This window comes from Octopus sinensis, linkage group LG7 (assembly GCF_006345805.1).
Source record: "Octopus sinensis linkage group LG7, ASM634580v1, whole genome shotgun sequence".
NCBI lineage: Eukaryota > Metazoa > Mollusca > Cephalopoda > Octopoda > Octopodidae > Octopus > Octopus sinensis.
In genome coordinates, this window is record NC_043003.1 from 3,636,738 (window position 1) to 3,658,434 (window position 21,697).

The 21,697-nt window shown below is 38.8% G+C and overlaps 1 protein-coding gene and 2 long non-coding RNA genes across 5 annotated transcripts in view; 1 reads left to right on the plus strand and 2 right to left on the minus strand.

Moving 5' to 3' along the window:
• LOC118764155 overlaps positions 1-6,036 on the plus strand; it is an 11,439-nt gene extending 5,403 nt beyond the window's left edge. The window contains exons 2-3 of the long non-coding RNA XR_004999939.1: positions 667-671; positions 6,027-6,036. This is a non-coding gene — a long non-coding RNA (uncharacterized LOC118764155). The remainder of the gene's footprint in view (positions 1-666; positions 672-6,026) is intronic.
• Positions 1-21,697, minus strand: part of LOC115213802 (transient receptor potential cation channel subfamily M member-like 2) — a 161,042-nt gene that overhangs the window by 35,834 nt on the left and 103,511 nt on the right. For all 3 annotated transcript variants that reach the window (XM_029782671.2, XM_029782672.2, XM_036504463.1), the window contains 7 exons: positions 17,053-17,244; positions 15,882-16,040; positions 12,727-12,905; positions 6,370-6,622; positions 4,675-4,777; positions 1,729-1,820; positions 298-426 (listed from right to left, as the gene is read on the minus strand). In XM_029782671.2, coding sequence (XP_029638531.1) covers positions 298-426; positions 1,729-1,820; positions 4,675-4,777; positions 6,370-6,622; positions 12,727-12,905; positions 15,882-16,040; positions 17,053-17,244 — 1,107 coding nt within the window. The remainder of the gene's footprint in view (positions 1-297; positions 427-1,728; positions 1,821-4,674; positions 4,778-6,369; positions 6,623-12,726; positions 12,906-15,881; positions 16,041-17,052; positions 17,245-21,697) is intronic.
• On the minus strand, positions 16,211-17,035 carry LOC118764154. Its single transcript, XR_004999938.1, has 2 exons — positions 16,857-17,035; positions 16,211-16,443 (listed from the first exon to the last, which is right to left on the minus strand). It is a non-coding gene; the product is annotated as an uncharacterized LOC118764154 (long non-coding RNA).

A 21,697-nucleotide genomic window follows, 5' to 3' on the forward strand; every position in this document is an offset into this window, starting at 1 on the left:
CATTCCAAATGGGCCATTTCTATTAGGGTTCTTGACATATATCAGTTTGTTGTTTAACCCAAGATCTTCTGGGGTTGATGTAATTGACTTACTCCTTCCACTGAACTTGCTGGCCTTGTGCCAAAATTTGGAATCAATTTACCATTCAGGTGAGGATGCTGTTGCTAATAAGCTGAAGTTTGCTTCTAGAACTGGTCAGATGCTAGCTGAGTGTGGAAGGGTTTTGAACGGTTTTCCTTCAGACAAAAAGGTGAAGGCATTACATTAAAAGCTCTAAGAGACAGAAAGAATATTTACCTGAGTCATCCAAAATTTGGTGATTGGTGAATTCCACAACAGGTAAATCTGCCTCCAAAATGGCAATTTCAATTTGCGTTTCCTTCTCAAAGCTGTTCTCAACCTGGCTCCTACGGACCGTTTCCCATTCTGGAAGTAAATGGAGACAAAATCTAAATATGTGGTTGAAGGGAACAAGTGTGTGGTAGTAGAGACTGAGCAGTCAGATAAAAGAGAGTGAAAAAGGGAAGGCAAGGGATGTTGATTGTCAACATAAAAAGGGTGATGGTTGGGTGTATTGAGGAGAGGGTTGTGGGTAGAGGATTGAGTACAGGTATGCCCAGTGTTGTCCTTTGTTATAACGTAGGTGGGATGGCCCAGTGAGTGGAGAGTGGGTGAGAGTTAGTGAGACAAGAAGGTTGGACAAGTTTGATATGAACCCTACAGAAAAATTTGGGGCTTTGTGCCTAGAGTAGAAAAGAATATCTGACATCCTTTGCAGCTCCATGGATGCTTCAGATATATTGACTAGTTCTTTCCTTTGTGGTAGATCCATAAGTGGAATGGTCGGTAAGTGTAGTTGGAGGGTAAGCACTTGTTTCTGGAAACAGTCCAGGCACAGCAGAAGTGGTCAAGTCACTGTCTCTGGAATACTGTTGACCAGTCTGTTCTTTTCAGAAAATCTCCCTCCATTGTTTGTTACCAAGGTAACAAAAGTCATCAGCTCAGACACTTAGTTTCTCAGGTGTTCACGGCACGGGTTGCTGCCGTGTATCCGTTAAATAGGAAATGTAGCTGATTGACGACCCTGTGTATGGGGGCGGGGGCTGAAATTACTACTGATGGTGATGATGATGATGGTGATGATGATGATGATGGTGATGATGATGATGGTGATGACGATGATGATGACAACAACGACAATGATGGTGATGATGGTGATGATGATGATGGTGATGATGATGGTGATGATGATGATGGTGATGATGGTGATGATGATGATGGTGATGATGATGATGGTGGTGATGATGATGGTGGTGATGATGATTAGGGTGATGATGATGATGGTGATGATGACGACGACGACGATGATGATGATGTCGATGACAACGACGATGATGATGATGATGATGATGACATTGAAGGCAATAATGAGGATTGCTGGAACAGACTGATATTCCTAATTACTGAGATGGCATCAATAAAAAAAATTTTTTTTTAATTTGAAAGAATCTGAAAGAGTTTGAGTTTGGAATGTCAAAGAGAACCGGTTAGGAACAAAATTGGAAACATTAAGGACTGGGTAGGTGGGTGGGGTGGGGGTGGGGTGGGAGTCAGAAACGTTAAGCGGGTAGAGAAGGGGAAGGTCCAAATGTATGTAAATTCTGTATGAAAGGTGTGTGTGTGTGTGTGTGGGTGGGGTGGGGGGGGGGCATATTTCTGGTGTTTTACCCGACGGAATTCTTTCTCCAACATTGACTTTGACTGTGGAAGTCTGTTATCTTCACTGGAGTCACTGCCACTCTCTTCATCAATCTCCTCTTCTGCAAACAGGGAAAATAAACACAACTTAGTTACATGTGTTTGTGTGTGTGTGTGTGTGTGTGCTGAGTCATAATAAAAACCAATTTATTATTGAACTGAAGAATTATTCAATAATTTTGTGAAATTCATATTTATTATGTTTTCATTTTTTGTAAGAAGAGAGGGAGATGATAGGGACTTTTGTTCTTCATCTGACAAAGACTAGCAGGGCAAAAGTTCAATGCAACAGTCACCCCTCTTCTTTCAAAAGTACAATAAATAAATAAAGATACATACACATATACAATCACACATACATATATACATAGATATGTATATATATAATAATAATAATAATAATAGTAGTAGTAGTAGTAGTAGTAGTAATAATAATAATATAATAATATAAATAATATATACATACATATATGCATATATACATACATATATGTACATACTTACATCTATACGTATATATATATATATATATATATATGCATATGTGGGCACAGGACGTCATGAAACGTGTACAACAAAAAAGTACAAAGCACGAGTACATGGAATATGAACAATTCTTTCGAACAACGAAAGACAAATGGAAAACAAAACAAACAACATAAAGAACGACCCTTCATCAGTTGTTGGCTGTTTTTCTAGTCTCGTATTTCGGGCATTTAACAACAATATACACTTTCGATAAAAGAGATTCTCTCACAAAGCACATTAAATGAAATTTGGGTTTTTGTGGAGGGTCAAAATTGGTAACACAAACAGGACAGTGAAACCAAATAGGAAGGGCTGCTAAGCCTAAACGAGGTTGTGGCGGCAAACACATAAATCAAGCTTGGACAGGAGACAGACAAGAACACGTCTTCTTTGTTCCAGCTATATATATATATTAAAAAATGAGATTATATTAGTGGATAGCAAATACAAAAAGAACCATATTGGTAAAAATTAATTTTTAAATATATAATTATCAAAATATATTTATAATTAAGGAATGTCAGCACCTATATGTTAGAAATAGATATCAAAAACCTACAATCCAGTTTAAATTTTTTCTCTATTAATAACCCCAGGTCGAATGCAAGATTTACAAAATTTTTGATAATTCTATGTCTTAAGATTTCATGCTCTGTAATAAAGATGCAGTGCCCCAGCATGGCCACAGTAGAAATAATATAATTGAAAAATTCATACATGAATTGTTTGCTTATATATTTGTCAGTGTATCTCTACTGAGGATTGCAAAATAATCTTTATTACAGAATATGAAATCTTAAGATATAAGATTATCCAAAATTTTGTAAATCATCTTGCTCATTACCTTGCATTCGACCTGGGGTTATAAAATAGAGAACAAATCTAGAGTGGATTGTTGGTATTTGACATCTACTTCTAGCGTATAGGCACTGGCATTCTAGTGCCCTTAATTATAATTACATTTTCATAATTATATGTGTCCCAGCACAATGGTAGGGCCCCAGCAGAGATACAGCCTCAAGGTTGAGACATATAAAAGAATAAAAGAATATATATATATATATATATATATATATATATATACAGGTGCAGGAGTGGGTGTGTGGTAAGTGGCTTGCTTCCCAACCACATGGTTCTGGGCTCGGTCCCACTGCAGGGCACCTTAAGCAGCTGTCTTCTACTATAGCTTTGGGCCAACCAAAGCATTGTGAGTGGATTTAGTAGACGAAAACTGAAAGATGCTTGTCATATATATATATATATAATATATATATATATATATATATATATATATATATATATGTATTTGTGTGTCTGTGTTTGTCCCCCACCATCACTTAACAGCCAATGTTGGTGTGTTTACGTCCCCATAACTTAATGGTTCGGCAAAAGAGACTGATATAATAAGTACCAGACTTACAAAGAGTAAGTCCTGAGGTTGATTTGTTCGACTAAAGGAGGTGCTCCAGCATGGCCGCAGTCAAATGACTGAAACAAGAATATAAGTATTCATAATATTAAAAAATGAGAACAATAAGTTTGACCTTATTCAAAGTACTGAGTGACACTCAAAGTGACATTCAAAGTACTGAGTGACACTCTTCTTGAAGTGTTCTGTTGTTATTCTGACCTGCTTTAAAATAATCTTATTTGAAGAGAAGGGAGAAATAGAAAAGCTTCTTTTCTATTCTAGGCACAAGGCCTGAAATTTTTGGGGAGGGGGCCAGTCGATTAGATTGACCCCCAGAATGCAACTGGTACTTTTTTTATTGACCCTGAAAGGATGAAAGGCAAAGTCGACCTTGGCGGAATTCGAACTCAGAACATAACGATGGGCAAAATACCGCTAAGCATTTCACCCAGAGTGCTAACGTTTCCTATTTCTTTATTGCCCACAAGGGGGATAACGTTTCTGCCAGATCACAGCCTTTGGAGCAATATGAAATATTTATTTCTTTATTGCCCACAGGGGGCTAAACATAGAGGGAACAAACAAGGACAAAGGGATTAAGTCGATTACATCGACCCCAGTGTGTAACTGGTACTTATTTAATCGACCCCGAAAAGATGAAAGGCAAAGTCAACCTCAGTGGGATTTGAACACAGAATGTAAAGACAGACGAAATACCTACTTCTTTACTACCCACAAGGGGCTAAATACAGAGAGGACAAACAAAGACAGACAAACGGATTAAGTCGATTATATCGACCCCAGTGCTTAACTGGTACTTATTTAATCGACCCTGAAAGGATGAAAGGCAAAGTTGACCTCGGCGGAATTTGAACTCAGAACGTAGCGACAGACGAAACACCGCTAAGCATTTTGCCTGGCGTGCTAACATTTCTGCCAGCTCGCCGCCTTCAGAGAAATATAAAATATTGATTTACCTCTGAGATCAATATCTACTTTTAACTTGCTTTGGTTGGTATTACTTGGTACAAAGGCAATCCAGATATACATTGGTAGCACCAGAAATACACTGGCCAGAATCTGGAAATACAACAAAGAACAGAATAAAGAACAGGAGATGAGGAGGACGACAATGGTGATGGTGATAGGGGTGGTGGTGATAGTGATGGGGGGGTGATAGTGTTGATGACTGGGGGTGGGGTGGGGGTGAGGTGTTAGTGAAGATTTTTATTCTGGCCAAAGACAAGACAACTGCAGACATGTTTGGAGGCAATTCAGTATTGAAAATCCAGAACACATTTGACCATTTTTGTGGAAGGAAAATGTGAGTTTCTATGACCACAGTCGTCAAGAGAGGACTGCAGGGTCCAGCTCTTACTTTCAGCCACACTACATTGGTCAGTCGGAAGGTATATTAAAAGACATTTGTCCAAGGTGCCATGGTGCAGGATTGAAACCATAACCATGAGGTTGTGAAGTAACTGCCTTAACAATACTGCAATGCACAGAGGACTTCAGTTGATCCAATCAACAGAACAACCTGTGCATGAAATTAATGTACAAGTGGCTGAGTGTTCCACAGACGTGTACCCTTAATGTAATTTTCAGGAAGAATTCAATATGACACAGAATGTGACAAGGGTGACCCCTTTGAGTTACAAGTACAACTCATTTTTACCAGCTGAGTGGTCTGTAGCAACGTGAAACAAACTGTCTTGCTCAAAGAGACAATGTATTGCTGGGAATTGAACTCATGACCTTACGATCATGGGCCCAACACACACACGCTATTCTGAAAACTGTGCTATGGTCTTATCTGATGGTTCTTCATTAATATTTACTCACATCTGTGTATCAGACCTTTTGTTTACAACAATGAATGTCCCAAATTCGCCTTTACCAACGTTTCCAAGCTATACTAGCTCAGTCCCATCTTCAGGCTGTTGTGGTTGCTGTGCTGTTCTTTTTATGGTCAACAGCTTGTGTTTATACAGCTTTTCCCACCAGAACTTGACCGTTAGAAGCACTGGTGTTTGATGTCATCAGATTTCTACTTGTGATGCATGTTTGTTAATTGTAGCCTTGTGTTGGGATATCAATGTTGCTTCAATAATTCTGTGGAGAATTCTATAAAGATTTTCTGCTAATGTTTTTCAAATTTTGTTTTATGATGTTTACTGTAGAGCATTTTAATAATTTCTTATTTTAAGTGCATGGTGAGCCTATGAGAGAGTATTGTACCTGTCTGGCCAAAATAACAGTCAGAATTGTAAAGTTTGCACATATTACAATAGAAGTGGTTTAGGGGAGAGTGAGTGTTGGCTGGCAGCACAACACAGTGAAGTTAGAGTGCATTGGATGGGGGGGGGGGATAGCAGTCTCTCATATATAGGTCTGCCATAGGGAAAGGGGACAGAGTGATAAAGCTGGTGCAATCAGCATGGGTTAGGGTTAAGGAGATTAGAAGAGAAGAGAGAGGCTATGGGTCATAAGATGAATAAGAAGGGGGTGCTGAGCAATGGGGAAGTTTCTAAGGCAACTTACTTCTGATCTACACACCTATACTTACATCCATTTTCAGGTGAGATTTTTGTCATCAATAATTAAATTCAGGAAAAGACATGGCAGAAATGCAATGAAGATTTCAAATAAGAAAATAAATAAGAACAAACCTTGAACCAATAAGGAAGTCTGAATACTCCCCAGTCGAGTTCTTTAACTTGGATTGATCCAAATAGTTTCTTGGTTAACCACTTCTGACAACAAGGATGAGCAATAAAATGGAGGTAACCAGAGTCGTGTGCGATTTCAATTGCTGTTTTATTATTAAAGTCTGGTAATGGTCGACTGAGCATGCTGTAGGCCTGAGCACTGGAGTCTCGGAAGCTGATGTCTAAAGTGCCAAGAGCCATTTTACCAAACTCACTAAACAAGGAAAAATAAAGATAAATTTGGTAATTTCAACATGGCAGGAATTCAAATGTTTTTTAAGGGTCATCAAAGAATACGGTCGATACATTTGGAGAGTGAACCTGATACACGTCTCTATATTTGATTGTTATATCACAAATGGTGAATGGTTGTTTCATTGGATGCTGCTGTACCATCTGATCTGTATGATGAGGAATGGCTACAGACATGCTTAGATTCAGTACCCTGCCATCACCAATCTTTACCATTTATTTTCAGTCTCTCTTCATCATATGACACTTCCCTGATACCTACCACCCTCATTTAGAACCTCACACATTCACTGCTACCCTATCAGGCCCTTCTGATATACTTTCTATTCAGTTTTCATACCAACAACCAGCACTTCGCTGCCTATCACTGTATTTCTTCCATTACCCACTCTCCTATCACACTCTCATTCCGGCCCAATCACTTGCATACTCTCTCTTCTAGTCACTCTACTGGTCACATTTGCCTTGAAGGAACGGAGATTACAAGAAGTGGTGTGGACCCTTTATTCTTTCAGGGTACAAGGCAACCTCTTGATTGATGGTAATATGATAAAATATTACTCAGTGTACTTGGCAAAAAGGTTGGTGTTAGGGAAGGGCATCCAACCACAGAGACCTTGCCAAATATAGAATTCACATGTAGGATGTTGTTCTTTGGTTCATCTAGGAGAGCACCAACTCCCAATAAGAACTGTCTTCGGCTATGATGACTCAACCAAGCCATGATAGCATTGAAAGTGGATGTAGAATGATGACGATGATGATGATGACATGCAATACAGAACAATGTTTGGTATATACTCTAATATACTACCCCTATGGTCAGAGGCGCAATGGCCCAGTTGTTAGGGCAGCGGAGTTGCAGTTGTAGGATCGCAGTTTCGATTCCCACACCGAGTGTTGTGAGTGTTTATTGAGTGAAAATACCTAAAGCTCCATGAGGCTCTGACAGGGGGTGGTGGTGATCCCTGCTGTACTCTTCCACCACAACTTGCTCTCACTCTTTCTTCCTGTTTCTGTTGCACCTGTATTTCAAAGGGGCCAGCCTTGTCACACTCTGTGTCACGCAGAATCTCCCTGAGAACTACATTAAGGGTCCACGTGTCTGTGGAGTGCTCAGCCACTTGCACATTAATTTCACGAGCAATCTGTTCCATTGATCAGATCATAACCAATGGAGTGCCGAGTGCCGTAGTAATATATATATATATATATTTTCTTTTATTCTTTTACTCTTTTTAGTTATTTGACTGTGGTCATGTTGGAGCATTGCCTTAAAAGGCTTTAGTTGAAATTGACCCCAGGACTTATTCTTTGTAAGCCTAGGACTTATTCTATCAGTCACATTTGCCAAACTGCTAAGTTATGGGGATGTAAATACACCAACATTCGTTGTCAAGTGATGGAGGCAAGCAAACTCAAACACAAACATACATAAATACACACACACACACACACACACATATATGATGGGCTTCTTTCAGTTTCCATCAATCAGATTCACTCACAAAGCTTTGGTCAGCTGAAGGCTATAGATCATGACGCTTGTCCAAGGTGCCATGCAGTGGGGACTGAACCCAGAACCATGTGGTTGGCAAGCAAGCTTCTTACCACACAGCCACTCCTGCGTTTATACACACACACACACATATGTATATATGTGTGTGAGTGTGCATGTGTGTGTGTGTATATAAATATAAATGACATTGGCTGAACACGCATACACATGTACATACAAATAGGCATACACAGACACGCATATTCATATACATGCACACACAATCACACATATATATACAAATATATACATAGGCATTACCTAACCAACACACACACACACACGCACATACACGCACACGCACACACTGTTACGGGGGGGGGGACATGCAAACATTAAAAAAAGATAAAGGTGTGTTGGGATGTTTACTTTATGTTTCATTATTTCAAAACAGTCCACTTGATAATGTAGGTCAGTTGTCACTGCAGTCCACTCATGTCTTCTAGTGTTACAGCAGCAGCAGCAGCAGCAGTAGTAGTTGTAATAGTAGTAGTGGTAGTAGTAGAAGTAGTAGTAGTAGTAGTAGTAGTAGTAGTGGAGGTAGTAGTAGTAGTAAGTAGTAGTAGTAGTAGTAAGTAGTAGTGGTAGTAGTTGTAGTAGTAATAGTAGTAGTAGTAGTAGTTGTAGTAGTTGTTGCTGTAATAGTAGTAGTAGTAGTTGTAGTAGTAGTAATAGTAGTAGTAGTAGTAGTAATAGTAATAGTAGTAGTAGTAGTAGTAGTAGTAGTAGTAGTAGTAGTAGTAGTAGTAGTAGTAGTAATAGTAGCTGTTGTTAAAGTGAAGTAGCTGTTAGTCTTATATCAAAAAATGGGAAAAGAAAAAAATCGTTATATGTGTGTCTCTGCGTACATATGTAAATACACACACACACACACACACACACACACACACACACACACACACACACATATGTATGCACAAACACAGTCACTGGCTTTTCTGTGTGCTTACAAAAGACTATTTGTTCACACACACACACACACACACACACACATTGTGTCGTTAAATAATTTGTATCATTTCCTTTCAAACTTCCCCTTCTTTGAGGACCAGTGAGTGGGGGCAGTGTTAAAATCTATCGCTGCTTCCAATGTTGTTGATGTTATTGTTGAAGTGGAGATTTTGTTTATACATAATACTGAAAATTTCAACTGCAGGCGCAGGAGTGGATGTGTGGTAAGTAGCTTGCTTACCAACAACATGGTTCCAGGTTCAGTCCCACATCGTGGCACCTTGGGCAAGTGTCTTCTACTATAGCCCTCGGGCCAACCAAAGCCTTGTGAATGGATTAGGTAGATGGAAACTGGAAGAAGCCTGTCGTATATATATATATATATGTATATATGTGTGTGTATGTTTGTGTGTCTGTGTTTGTCCCCCCTATCACTTGACAACTGATGCTGGTGTGTTTACATAGCCGTAACTTAGCAGTTCGGCAAAATAGACTGATAGAATAAGTACTAGGCTTACAAAGAATAAATCGTGGGGTCGATTTGCTTGACTAAAGGCGGTGCTCCAGCATGGCTGCAGTCAAATGACTGAAACAAGTAAAAGTGTAAAAGAGTATGCAATCCCTGACTCACACAATCCCTGACTCACACAATCCCTAACTCACACAACCCCTAACTCACGTAATCCATGACTCATGTAATCCCTGATTCACACGGTTCCTAATTCAAGACTTATAACTCACTTCTTCCATGACTCACATAATCTATTACCCTCACACTCTATGATTCACATGATCAATGACTCATAATCACCATGACTCAACAAACTGAAAGAGTCAGCCATGATTGAGTCCATCAGAAAAGTCTGTCGTCCACATCCCCAAAATACATCTACCTCATGAAATCCTACATTTATCCATGAGAATTAGGTCTTTTACCATCTTTAAAATAGGGACCAAAAGGATTATGTCTTAAATCAGAGAGCACCCTTTTTGAAGATCATGCCTGAAGACCATGGCTGAAGGATTCCGTGTGAGGCCCCTGTCTGCGGATCATGTCCTTGACGATCCATCTTGGAAACAGGAATCACACAGTTAAAGAAAACACAGACAAACTAAAGCTATGTTTTGTTTAGTTGCAAGTGAGGAATTTTACTTGACATAAATTTGCTTGATAAGGAGCAGCAGCAGCAGCAACAACAACAGCAACAACAACAGCAACAACCACTACTACTGCTACTACTACTACTACTTCACGGTCCATCGTAGCATTACGGAGGTCTTGTTGTTGGATGCCTGTATCCTTGGAGATTACATCAGGGTAGGAGAGTGTGCGCCCTCTGGTATCACAAGCAGATCGCTTCCAGAGGAGAAGAGTAGAAATTACCTCGTTTTCAGCTCTACAACCAATGTCCAGCAAACTGGACTCTTCTACCTTTCACAAGAGATGATACAGGTGGCAATTTCCCATATATTTGTACTTTGGTTGGATGGAACTAACACTCGCCTCCGTATGAGAGTTCAAAATCTCTCGTGGACGCATCATCCAACCAAAGCACTGGTGCAGGTGCCACATCAAAAGCACTAGTGACAATGTCCCATAAAAAGCAGTGGTGATGGTGTCACATAAAATGCACTGGAGCTGGTGCCACGTAAAAAAAAAACACTGGTGCTGGTGCTAAGTATAAAGCACCCATTCTACTCTGCAAAGTGGTTGGTGTTAGGAATGGTACCCAGCTGTAGAAACTATAGCAAAACAGACAATGGAACCTGGTGCAGCTCTTTGGCTCACCGGCTGCTGTCAAACCGTCCAACCCATGCCAGCATGGAAAAACGGGTGTTAAATGAGGATGATGATGATGATGATGATGATGAACTACTCCTCAACCCTTGTTCATCATTGATTCTATTCACCTTCACTCCATCTGTAACCCTCCCTTGCTCCTCCTTCAAACAATCTGGAAACCTTCACCCACCCACCCTTCCTCTTCTCCTCCCCTCACTCATTTCTATTCCCACCCCCTTGTACCTCGACACTTCACCCCCATCTTTATCTTTCTTTCCAGCCCAACACTAATTAATTACTCTCAATATTCTGTTATAATGTGAGCAGCCATGTTTCTCCTCCCGTTGTACAAATCTGCCATCACCCTCTCTACTGTAGCCCCACTCGGTCAAAGTGGACCTTAGTTTTCCAGCTGTATGGTGACCTCACTAGTGCTGGTGCCACACAAAAAAAAAAGCACCCAGTCCGTGCTATAGAAACCATGCCCAAAGCAGACACAGGAGCATCATGCTGTCCCCTGATCCATCAGATCCCATGAAACCATCCAACCCATGCCAGCATGGAAAACAGAAGTTCAAAGATGATGATCAGCATTATATGAATATTGGTTTGTTTTTACCCCTGTTATTCCGTGCTAGCACACTTATACTGTTGAGACATTGTTTTACAGCTGGATGCCCTCCCTGTCACTAACCCTTATTTGTTTTTCAAATAAGGGATCTTTTATTCCATTTGTTGATAAAGGCAAAGTTGTTTGTGGAAGACCAGCAGTCGCCCATGCATACCAGCCTACCCTATCCACACCACTGATGTTATCCAAGGGAAAGGCAAAGGGGCCGATACAGCTTGGCACCAGTTACATCGCAACTCATTTCTACAACTGAGTGACCTGGAGCAATGTTAAATAAAGTGTTTTGTTCAAGAAGACAACACAAAGCCAGGGCTGGGAATCAAACTCACAACCTCATGATTGTGAGCCTGGTGATCTAACGACTGAGCCATGCACCTTCACAATACAAACATAATGTTTTCATTATTAAAAACTAGGAAGGTGGCAAGCTGGCAGAAACGTTAGCACACCAGGCAAAATGCTTAGCGGTATTTTGTCTGCCTCTACCAGCCTCCCCTCTTCACACCACTGATGTTATCCAAGGGAAAGGCAAAGGGGCTGATACAGCTTGGCACCAGTTACATCGCAACTCATTCATACAGCTGAGTGAACTGGAGCAACATGGAATAAAGTGTCTTGCTCAAGAACACAACAGGAATCGAACTCACTACCACATGATTGTGAGCCCGACACTGTAACCACTGAGCCATGTGCCTTCACACACGTACACACACACAGTTGCCAACCAAGTGTGGCGTCCTATACAGGACAGTGCTAGGACGCCACACTTGGTTGGCAATTATATGTTATGGTTCTGTACTGTTACTGTTTATATCTCGGTCAGGGATTTAATATAGCCTATATATCTATATATACACATGTATATAAGTGTATATGTACGTGTGTGTATATATACATATATATATATATAATATATATATATATATATAGAGAGAGAGAGAGAGAGAGAGATGGATGGATGGATGGATAGATAGATAAATAGAGAGATAGATAGACAGTCAGACAGATAGATAGACAGACAGACAGATAGATAGACAGACAGACAGATAGATAGACAGACAGATAGATAGACAGACAGACAGATAGATAGACAGACAGACAGATAGATGGATAGAGAGAGAGATAGAAAGAAAATTTGCTGACCTGGCATTCTGTTCCATCTCACAGCGTTGGTAGAGTTCCATTGAAAAGGTAGCCATTCGCTTGTAGATGTCACTGCAGATAAGTGCAATGGGGATGGGATCGTCCGATCTCCCCCATAACAGTTTGGCTAATTTATTACGATTCATAAGGACAGCCCAGACTATGAGACAGTTGATGGCCTGTAATAGAGAGAGCATTAACAAGCCATTTAGTTCATCACAAACATATAATGGTGGTTTTTACATAGCAGTGTGTGTGTGTGTGTGTTCTGGTGTACACCAGTCTGCCAACCAACAGGCTGACATAAATTCTCTTCTATAAATAAGAACCTTTGTCAACTGATCAATCAGACCTAAGTTTTGGCTACACTTTGCTGATAAGGTCCAGTAAGACAGGAACATATCTATTGTTGCATCCCTTGGCTGCTAACACTGATCTAATCCTCAAAGCAAGAAAACAATTTTCTGACATTTCCCAATACCTTCAAGTTATCTCCCCTTTTCTGCAGCAGCCATTTGCATTTACCATTTGCAGTTTTGCTTTTTTTTCTCCAATTTAAAGATAAATTCCAATAAAGCAAGACATTTTTTTGACACACAACATTCCCAGTACATCAGTCTTTAACTCGGCTCATTACATTTATCTCTCATAACCTCATTACATCCTTTTTAATCAGGGTAATCTCATTTGTTCATACATGAATTTTTATCTTTTAGTCCTTAGACTGTGGCCATGCTAGGGCACCACCTTAAAAGGTTTAGCCAAACAAATCAACAGTCAGTGCTTATTTTTAAGTCCAGTGCTTCATTTATCACTCTCTTTTTGCTGAACTGCTGAGTTACAGGGATGTAAGGTAACCAACACCAGTTGTTAAGTGGTAGGAAACAAGATACACACACACACACACATATATATACAGACACACGTGTATGCATGCACACACAAACACACACACTCACGATAGGCTTCTACACAGTTTCTGTCTACCAAATTTATTCCTAAGGCATCAGCAGGCCTGGAGATAGAGTAGAAGACACTTGCCCAAGGTGCTACCATGCAGTGGGACTGAACTTGGAACCACGCAGTTGCAAAGCAAGCTGCTTAACCACATGGCCATGACTGTACCTATCACCACCACCACCACCACCACCATCATCATCATCGTTTAATGTCCACCTTTCCATAGCGGCATGGGTGGAATGATTTGACAGGAGATGGCCAGGCAGAAGATGGCATCAGGCTACTGTGTCTATTTTGGCAGGGGTTTTACAGCTGGGTGCCCTTCCTAACACCAACAACCCATAGAATGGACCCAGTGCTTTTTACTTGGCAAAAGCACAGGTGAAGTCAGTTTTGGCTGGGTTTTTACAGCTGGGTGCCCATCCAAATGCCAACCTCTTTACAGTGTGGACTGAATGCTTTTACATGGCACCAGCATTGGCAGGGTCACCAAGTACTTTTCAAGACAAAGGTTCTTTGAGAAGGTACGGAGCATGGACGAGGGGTCTTGTGTCGGATGATGAGAGGTTATATTGAGACAGAGAGACAGAAACAGGTGTCCTAATGTAGAGGAGGTCCATGGTTAACCAGTCAGAGTGAGAGAATGGGAGAGAGAGAGAGAGTGGAGGAGAGTGAGAGAGGGCAACAGAGGGCAGGACAGAGATGGTGGTGAATTTGGATTTAGTAAGATCTTATTATGTATTGGTCTCTTCATCTTTGTCTTCTAGTCATGTGTGTGTGTGTATGTGTGTGTGTGTGTCTGTAAAGTCATGAATATGTCGATTGTCCATGGTAAGCTCCCTACCACTCACAAACCCTTTCTGACCTCAAATTCATTAGTAATCTCCATTTCCTCCTTGTTCTTCTCTACTCTACTCTCTCTCTCTCTCTCTTCCTCTCCACCCTCACCCAGAATTTCTTTTCCTTTCTCCCCCCCCCCCCACTGCCTTCACCTCCCACACATTTGCAGAAAAACAATTTGTTACCAATTTCAGAAATGGTAAGCACGCCGGGCAAAATGCTTAGCGGTATTTCGTCTGCCGCTACGTTCTGACTTCGAATTCCACCGAGGTCGACTTTGCCTTTCATCCTTTCGGAGTCGATTAAATAAGTACCAGTTATGCACTGGGGTCGATATAATCGACTTAATCCTTTTGTCTGTCCTTGTTTATCCTTTCTGTGTTTAGCCCCTTGTGGGTAGTAAAGAAATAGGTATTTCGTCTGTCTTTACGTTCTGAGTTCAAATTCCGCTGAGGTCGACTTTACCTTTCATCCTTTTGGGGTCGATAATCTAAGTACTAGTTGAACACTGGGGTTGATGTAATTGACTCATCACCCCCACCCCCCACAATCTGCCCTTGTGGCAAAAAATTTGAAATAGCAATAATTATTATTATTATGAAGACAGCAAGCTGTCAGAATGTTTAGCATGTTGGTGTAAAATGCTCAGAAGCATTTTGTCTGTCTTTATGTTCTGAGTTCAAATTCCACTGAAGTCGACTTTGTCTTTCATCCTTTCGGGGTCGATAAAGTAAGTACCAGTTAAGTACTGGGGGGGTCGATGTTAGCACCTATGCTCCTCCCCACAAATTCCAAGCCTTGTGCCTATAGCAGAAAGGATTATTATTATTATTATTATTATTATTATTATTATTATTCTTAAGGTGGTAAGCTGGCAGAATTGGTAGCATGCTGGGCAAAATGCTTAGAAGCATTTCGAGTTCAAATTTTACTGAGGTCGACTTTGCCTTTCATCCTTTTGGGGTCAATAAAATAAGTACCAGTTGAATACTGGGGTTGATCCCTCCCAAAATTGCTGGCCTTGTGTCAAAACCTGAAACCAGTATTACAAGTGCACGGAACAAAATCGTTAGTGGTATTTACAGTGAAAATGATATAGTAAACACAATATAATAAACGACACAGTTGACATAATGCAGTGAACATAATATAGTGAACATAACACAGTGAACACAATATAGTGAACATAAACAGTGAACCTAATGTCGTAAACATAACATAGTGAGCACAATATAGTGAACGTAACACAGTTAACATATACAAGGTGTCTTATGTTCACTATAATAAAGAATACTGCAAACAACATACAAAAAATGTGAAACAACATTATTATAAAAGAATTAAGAAATGTGAACCTTTCTTTCAGCAACAACAGGGTCTAGGACATACAACCCTAGGGAGTTCATGGAGAGTTCACAGGGCTGGACAAAGTCTTTGATTCCACACAGTTTGTAAATGAGACGATTCAAATCTGTGTCCAAGAAGTTGGCAGCCAAAGGCTGATCTCTTGATTGCTGGACAAAACAGAACCAAAACAAAAAGAAAACATAAGTTAAACAGTAAAAACTTTTGTTTGGTGAATGTTGTTGTTGCCGTTGTTGCTATTTAACACCAGGTCAGTCCACCTTGGGTGGATCACTGATCAAAGGCACACCAGCCATGACCATCTTGTCTTGCTTTTTTCTGGCATAGTATATCTAAGGCAGCATTTCCCAATGTAACCTTTGCATGGCTAGAATTAGGGTTCTTTGACTGACCCTTATTTGGTGGACCCCTTCTCTGGAGCCTCTGCCTATTCCAAGTATAACACCAATTTCATTACATTTACCCACTTCCAATGGCCACCCTTCCAGTAATGTTCCCTTTTCTGTCACCCTTGTTGAAATAATGGAGAAATGGTGATGACAGCAATGACAGCTGCATCCACCCGCACACCCTACTCCATCCCACTCCACCCCACCACCACCACCACCACCACCACCACAACCACCACTACTGCTACTACTGCAGAGAGTTACAAGAAATGAATAAAGTGAAGATGGAAAGGTCTAAAGATTAAAAACTCATTGGGAAATGGCCCAGGGTCATCATAGAGTACGAAGGTCAAAAGCTAAAATAAGCCTCATATGGCTACTGCTGAGATGATGATGATGATCATCATCATCATCGTCATGACAATATTCATGATAATGATGAACCTGACAGTGATGATGATGATGGTGATGACAGCAACAACACCGCTAACAAGAATATATGGAAACGTTTTAAGTGTCATGAATTTTGTGGATAAGTCCTTCTTAGAATATTTTACATTCTGTCTTATGTTCCACCTTACATTCATGCATATCTGTTATTTCTGCATAAATTTGGAAAATGTACATCTTTCCTTTAAGTACAAATGGTTTCTGTTGTCGGCCAACAGGACTGAGGCAAGCAGAGTTATGTACCTTACCCAGCTACAGGTAAGATAAGAAATTATGATATATCAAGTTATATGAGAAAAGGTGAAATATATTTCATACTTACGAAATTCTTGCCCAGAGCACCTTCTAAGCAGGTTGTGTAGAAGAATTCTCGCTCTTCAGCTTTTTCAAAGAGAAGCTTCAGTTTTTTATGATTCAAGAATTTATGAACTTGGAAGTTCTGATCGAGAAAAAGTTCTACAAAATCTTCACGATCTTTTCTCTGCAGCGACTGATCAAAGAGGTTTTTATCAATCTGAAATATTTGATAAAGTTATGTTTAATAAATATAAAAAATATATACATAATATATGTGTACATACATACATACATATATATATATATATATATATATATATATATATATATAGGGGGAGAATTCACAAAAAAACAAAAGACAGAGACAGGTGGTGTAGACAAGAAACAGATCATCATCATCATCACCATCGTTTAACGTCTGCTTTCCATGCTAGCATGGGTTGGACGATTTTGACTGAGGGCTGGCGAACCAGATGGCTGCACCAGGCTCCAATCTTGATTTGGCAGAGTTTCTACACCTGGATGCCCTTCCTAACACCAACCACTCTGAGAGTGTAGTGGGTGCTTTTTATGTGCCACTGGCACGGGGGTCAATCGGGCGGTACTGGCAATGACCTCGCTCAAATCTTTTTACACATGTCACCAGGTGCCAGTAAGGAGACGTTGGTAACGATCATGCACAAATAGTGCCTTTTTATGTGCCACCGGCAAGGAAGCCAGTTGGCTGCTCTGGCAACAATCACGCTCGGATGGTGCTCTTGGCACCTTACTAGCACGGGCACAAGTGCCAGTAAGGCGATGCTGGTAACGATCATGCTTGAATGGTGCCTTTTATGTGCCACTTGCACAGAAGCTGGTTAGCCGGCTTAGTGTCCAAGGAAGGAAAAGGTATGTATAAGTGGGCTGGTTATGCTCCTGGCATGGGCCACAGATTATAGTCTCATTTGGCTTGCCGGGTCTTCGCAAGTACAGCATATTTCCAAAAGTCTCGGCTGCTAGTCATTTCTTCAGTGAGGCCTAATGTTCGAAGGTCGTGCTTCACCACTTTATCCCAGGTCTTCCTGGGTCTACCTCTTCCACAGATTCCCTCAATGCTCTTTCACAGAAAGGAACACAAAAATAAACGAGAGTGTGTGTGTGTGTGTCTATATATATATATATATATATATCTACAACTTATAAATAAGGGCAAAAGAAAAAAATTCTTATACCAAATATGGCAAGAAATTTTTTAGAAATTTCTGTCAGCTTGCTTCGAGACGCATGCTTAGAGTGATGAATTATTATTTGTGCTTATTGACGATTTAAAGTCTATTTCTTGGCATATTTGGCATAAGAATGTTTTTCGTTTGTCCTTATTTATAAGTTGTTTATAGTTTTCACCTTAAAAGGTATTTTTTAATATGCTGGCCACTGATAAGATGTTTTGAAAATTTTATCCTATATTAGATATATATATATGTGTGTGTATATATATATATATATATGTATATATTCAGTAAAAGCAATTAAGATTCAAATGAGTTCCAATGAATTCACATGAATGCGGTACTTAACTTAGATGCACCAGAAATCTATATGGCATTAACCATAAAATAATGCGGGGTGATTATAAACAGGAAAAAAGCAACAAAAATGGATTAGTTGTTCAGTACAATTGTTTCATACGAAGAACAGCTTTATTAAAAGCTGCAAATATTGATATCTATAACAACAATATACATTCGGATATAAATACAAGCAATAATAGTAGCAATACCAATAATGTAAGTAATTATGATAGGGCTATAGAACTAAATGATAGTATAAACGGATCGATAAATGATAACACTGCTTTAGATAACAACATTAACTATAATAACAATAAATATACTCATAATAATCAGAATAGCAAAAATATGGGATATCTATCCTTAAATAATTCTACATCTGAAGATGATCCCCCTAGATGTAATTGTAGAATTAGGTCAAAATGCCCGGCACCTGGTCTGTGTGGGGTAAATAACGTAATCTATAAATGTACCATAACTACTGAGAATAGCAAATTTTTTTATTCAGGTTGTACTATAAATTTTAAAAAAAGAGTTAGCAAACATGTCTCCTCCTTTAAGTTACGTCATAAAGCTGGTTGCACCACACTTTCAAGTAAGATCTGGGAACTCAAAAATAATAATATTAAATATAACCTTAATTGGGAAATAGTTAGAAGAGCGATGCCGTATAGAAATAACAGGGTTGGTTGCCAACTCTGCTCCATGGAGACATATGAAATTCTAAGGCATAGAAAAAATAGGAATTTGTTAAATAACCGTATAGAATTGTGTCTTTCTTGTATTCACGTGAAAATCAAGACTCTAAAATATTTTAAATAAAAATCGTATAGAATAACCGTATGGAGCTAGGTCTATCTTGCTTTTATTAAAAAAGCAATACTCTAATATATTTTTAAATAGATATCTGCAAGCTCTTACACTGTGGTTCTTTCTTTCTAACTGTATCTGGTTTAGTACACAAAGAAATAAATAGTACTTGTACGTTGCCAAAAATTTTAATTGACTATATAGTTAATTTAATTTAATCTAATTTTAATCTAATTTAATTAGCCCAACTTAAATCAAATGAGTTGCTAATACTTCATAATTCTATTATAAGTTTAAATAAGTAATGCTACTCCCTTAATAATAATATAAGGAATTTTCACTATGATTTTCACTATTTTTTGAATAAGCAATATTCTCACACCTTTTACTATAGAAATTAATTGACCTCTAGGTATAGACCTAAAGTCTATCTTACAATGTATAAACATTTGTAAAAATAGTAACAATAATAAATAGATAAATTAAATGACCTCCTTTCTAGTATTGCACTTAAACCTCTTAATGTATTTTCCTCTACTGATAGCATTTGACCCCTTTGATACTTTCTCTTGTTCTCTTTATATTCTTATATATGCTTTTAACTCTGTAGGATTGGCAGTTAACAGCTGTATGCTGGTCAAAAGTAATGTTCTCTTTTATAAATCTCAGATTCCTGCAACCCTGAGCTAGACTTTCTGTCACTACAGAAATAGACTATCCTGTGTAGGTTGTATGCTTACACCCCTTTCCTCTCAGTTGTCCCATAATGCCCTATTTGGGCGGTTCTTCTGCTCCACTAACTTCTTTTAGCCAATATTATTCCAACATAGTAGTTTTGTGAAATGAACAGAAATGTGATCAGCATCTTCTCATATATCAGGAAATTGTACCTACTTTATTATGGATAAATTCATCTTCTCTGAGTATGAAATATCTCCTCATATCTCCGGAAATTACACCTGCATTATTACGGATGGATTTACCTTTTCTGTGAAGCTAACAAACCTTTTTTTAAAAACCTTTTATAAAACTGTGCATCATTAGAGAAGTTTTGAAGTCTTCTTACAATCTAACTTTTGCTTTTCATAGAACTCTCTTCGATACTTCATGAGTGTAGCCTCACCCACTAGGATGTTTGGAAAACTCATATGTGTTTTGGCTGATGAATACGGGACACTTGTATTTGCTGCAATATTTGCAGCTTTTAATAAAGCTGTTCTTCGTATGAAACAATTGTACTGAACAACTAATCCATTTTTGTTGCTTTTTTCTTGTAAATATATATATATATATATTATAATAAGGGATAGGCAAGAGAATTTGCTTCACCACACACAGAACTTTAGAAATAGCAGCCAAAAAATATATATTGTCTGGGAGTTGTTTCTTACAGTAGAAGAAATAGCTAGTTTGTTTTGGCTGCTATTTCTAAAGTTAGGTGTGTGGTGAAGCAAATTATTTTGCCTATCCCTTATTATAATAAATATTGCTTAAATTTACCGATAACGGCCTTTTACATACCGAATCACTACTTGGTGGAATTATTAATTATTGATTAATTAATCAATTAATTTTACCCTTATTATTATTATTATATATATATATATATATAGGGAGATTTTATGAAAAAAACAAAAGACGAAGACAAGTAGTGTACAAAACAAACAGATGTATTAGTCTAACGCTCAGGAATAGAAAAAGTCTTTTACGTTTCGAGCCTACGCTCTTCTACAGAAAGGGACACAGAAAGAAACAAGGAGAGAAAAAATGGAGAGAAAAAATGGGTGTAGTGGCTAACGATCTCTCATGACAACATATGTATGTATATATATGACTGTATGAGTTTGAGGTTAAGCAACCATGGAAGGGATCGTAAATATCCAATATCTTTGTAAAATCCCTGTATATCACTGGTGCGTGATGTGGAAAACTCGGAAGAATGGGCAACCCCATGGTAGAAACAGCTGTAAGGGTTTAGTATTTGTACCCTCATTTATTCTTATTTGTTTATTTTTTTAATTTCTATATTTATTTACTTCTTTATTTGCCTAATTCCTTTGTTTATTTTGATTAATTACACATATGATTGTAATCAATTAATAAATAGATCCAAATGGATGTTTACAGGCTGAGGTTTGGTGATTGATTATCCTCTCCATTTTCTTATTTGCCTTATATATATATATGTGTGTGTGTGTGTGTATACATAGTGAGAGAGAGAGAAAGAGAGAGCACTCAATACAAACATAAAGTGTAATGAATTTATTTTATAAAGCAACACACATGCACACACACACAAACACACACACA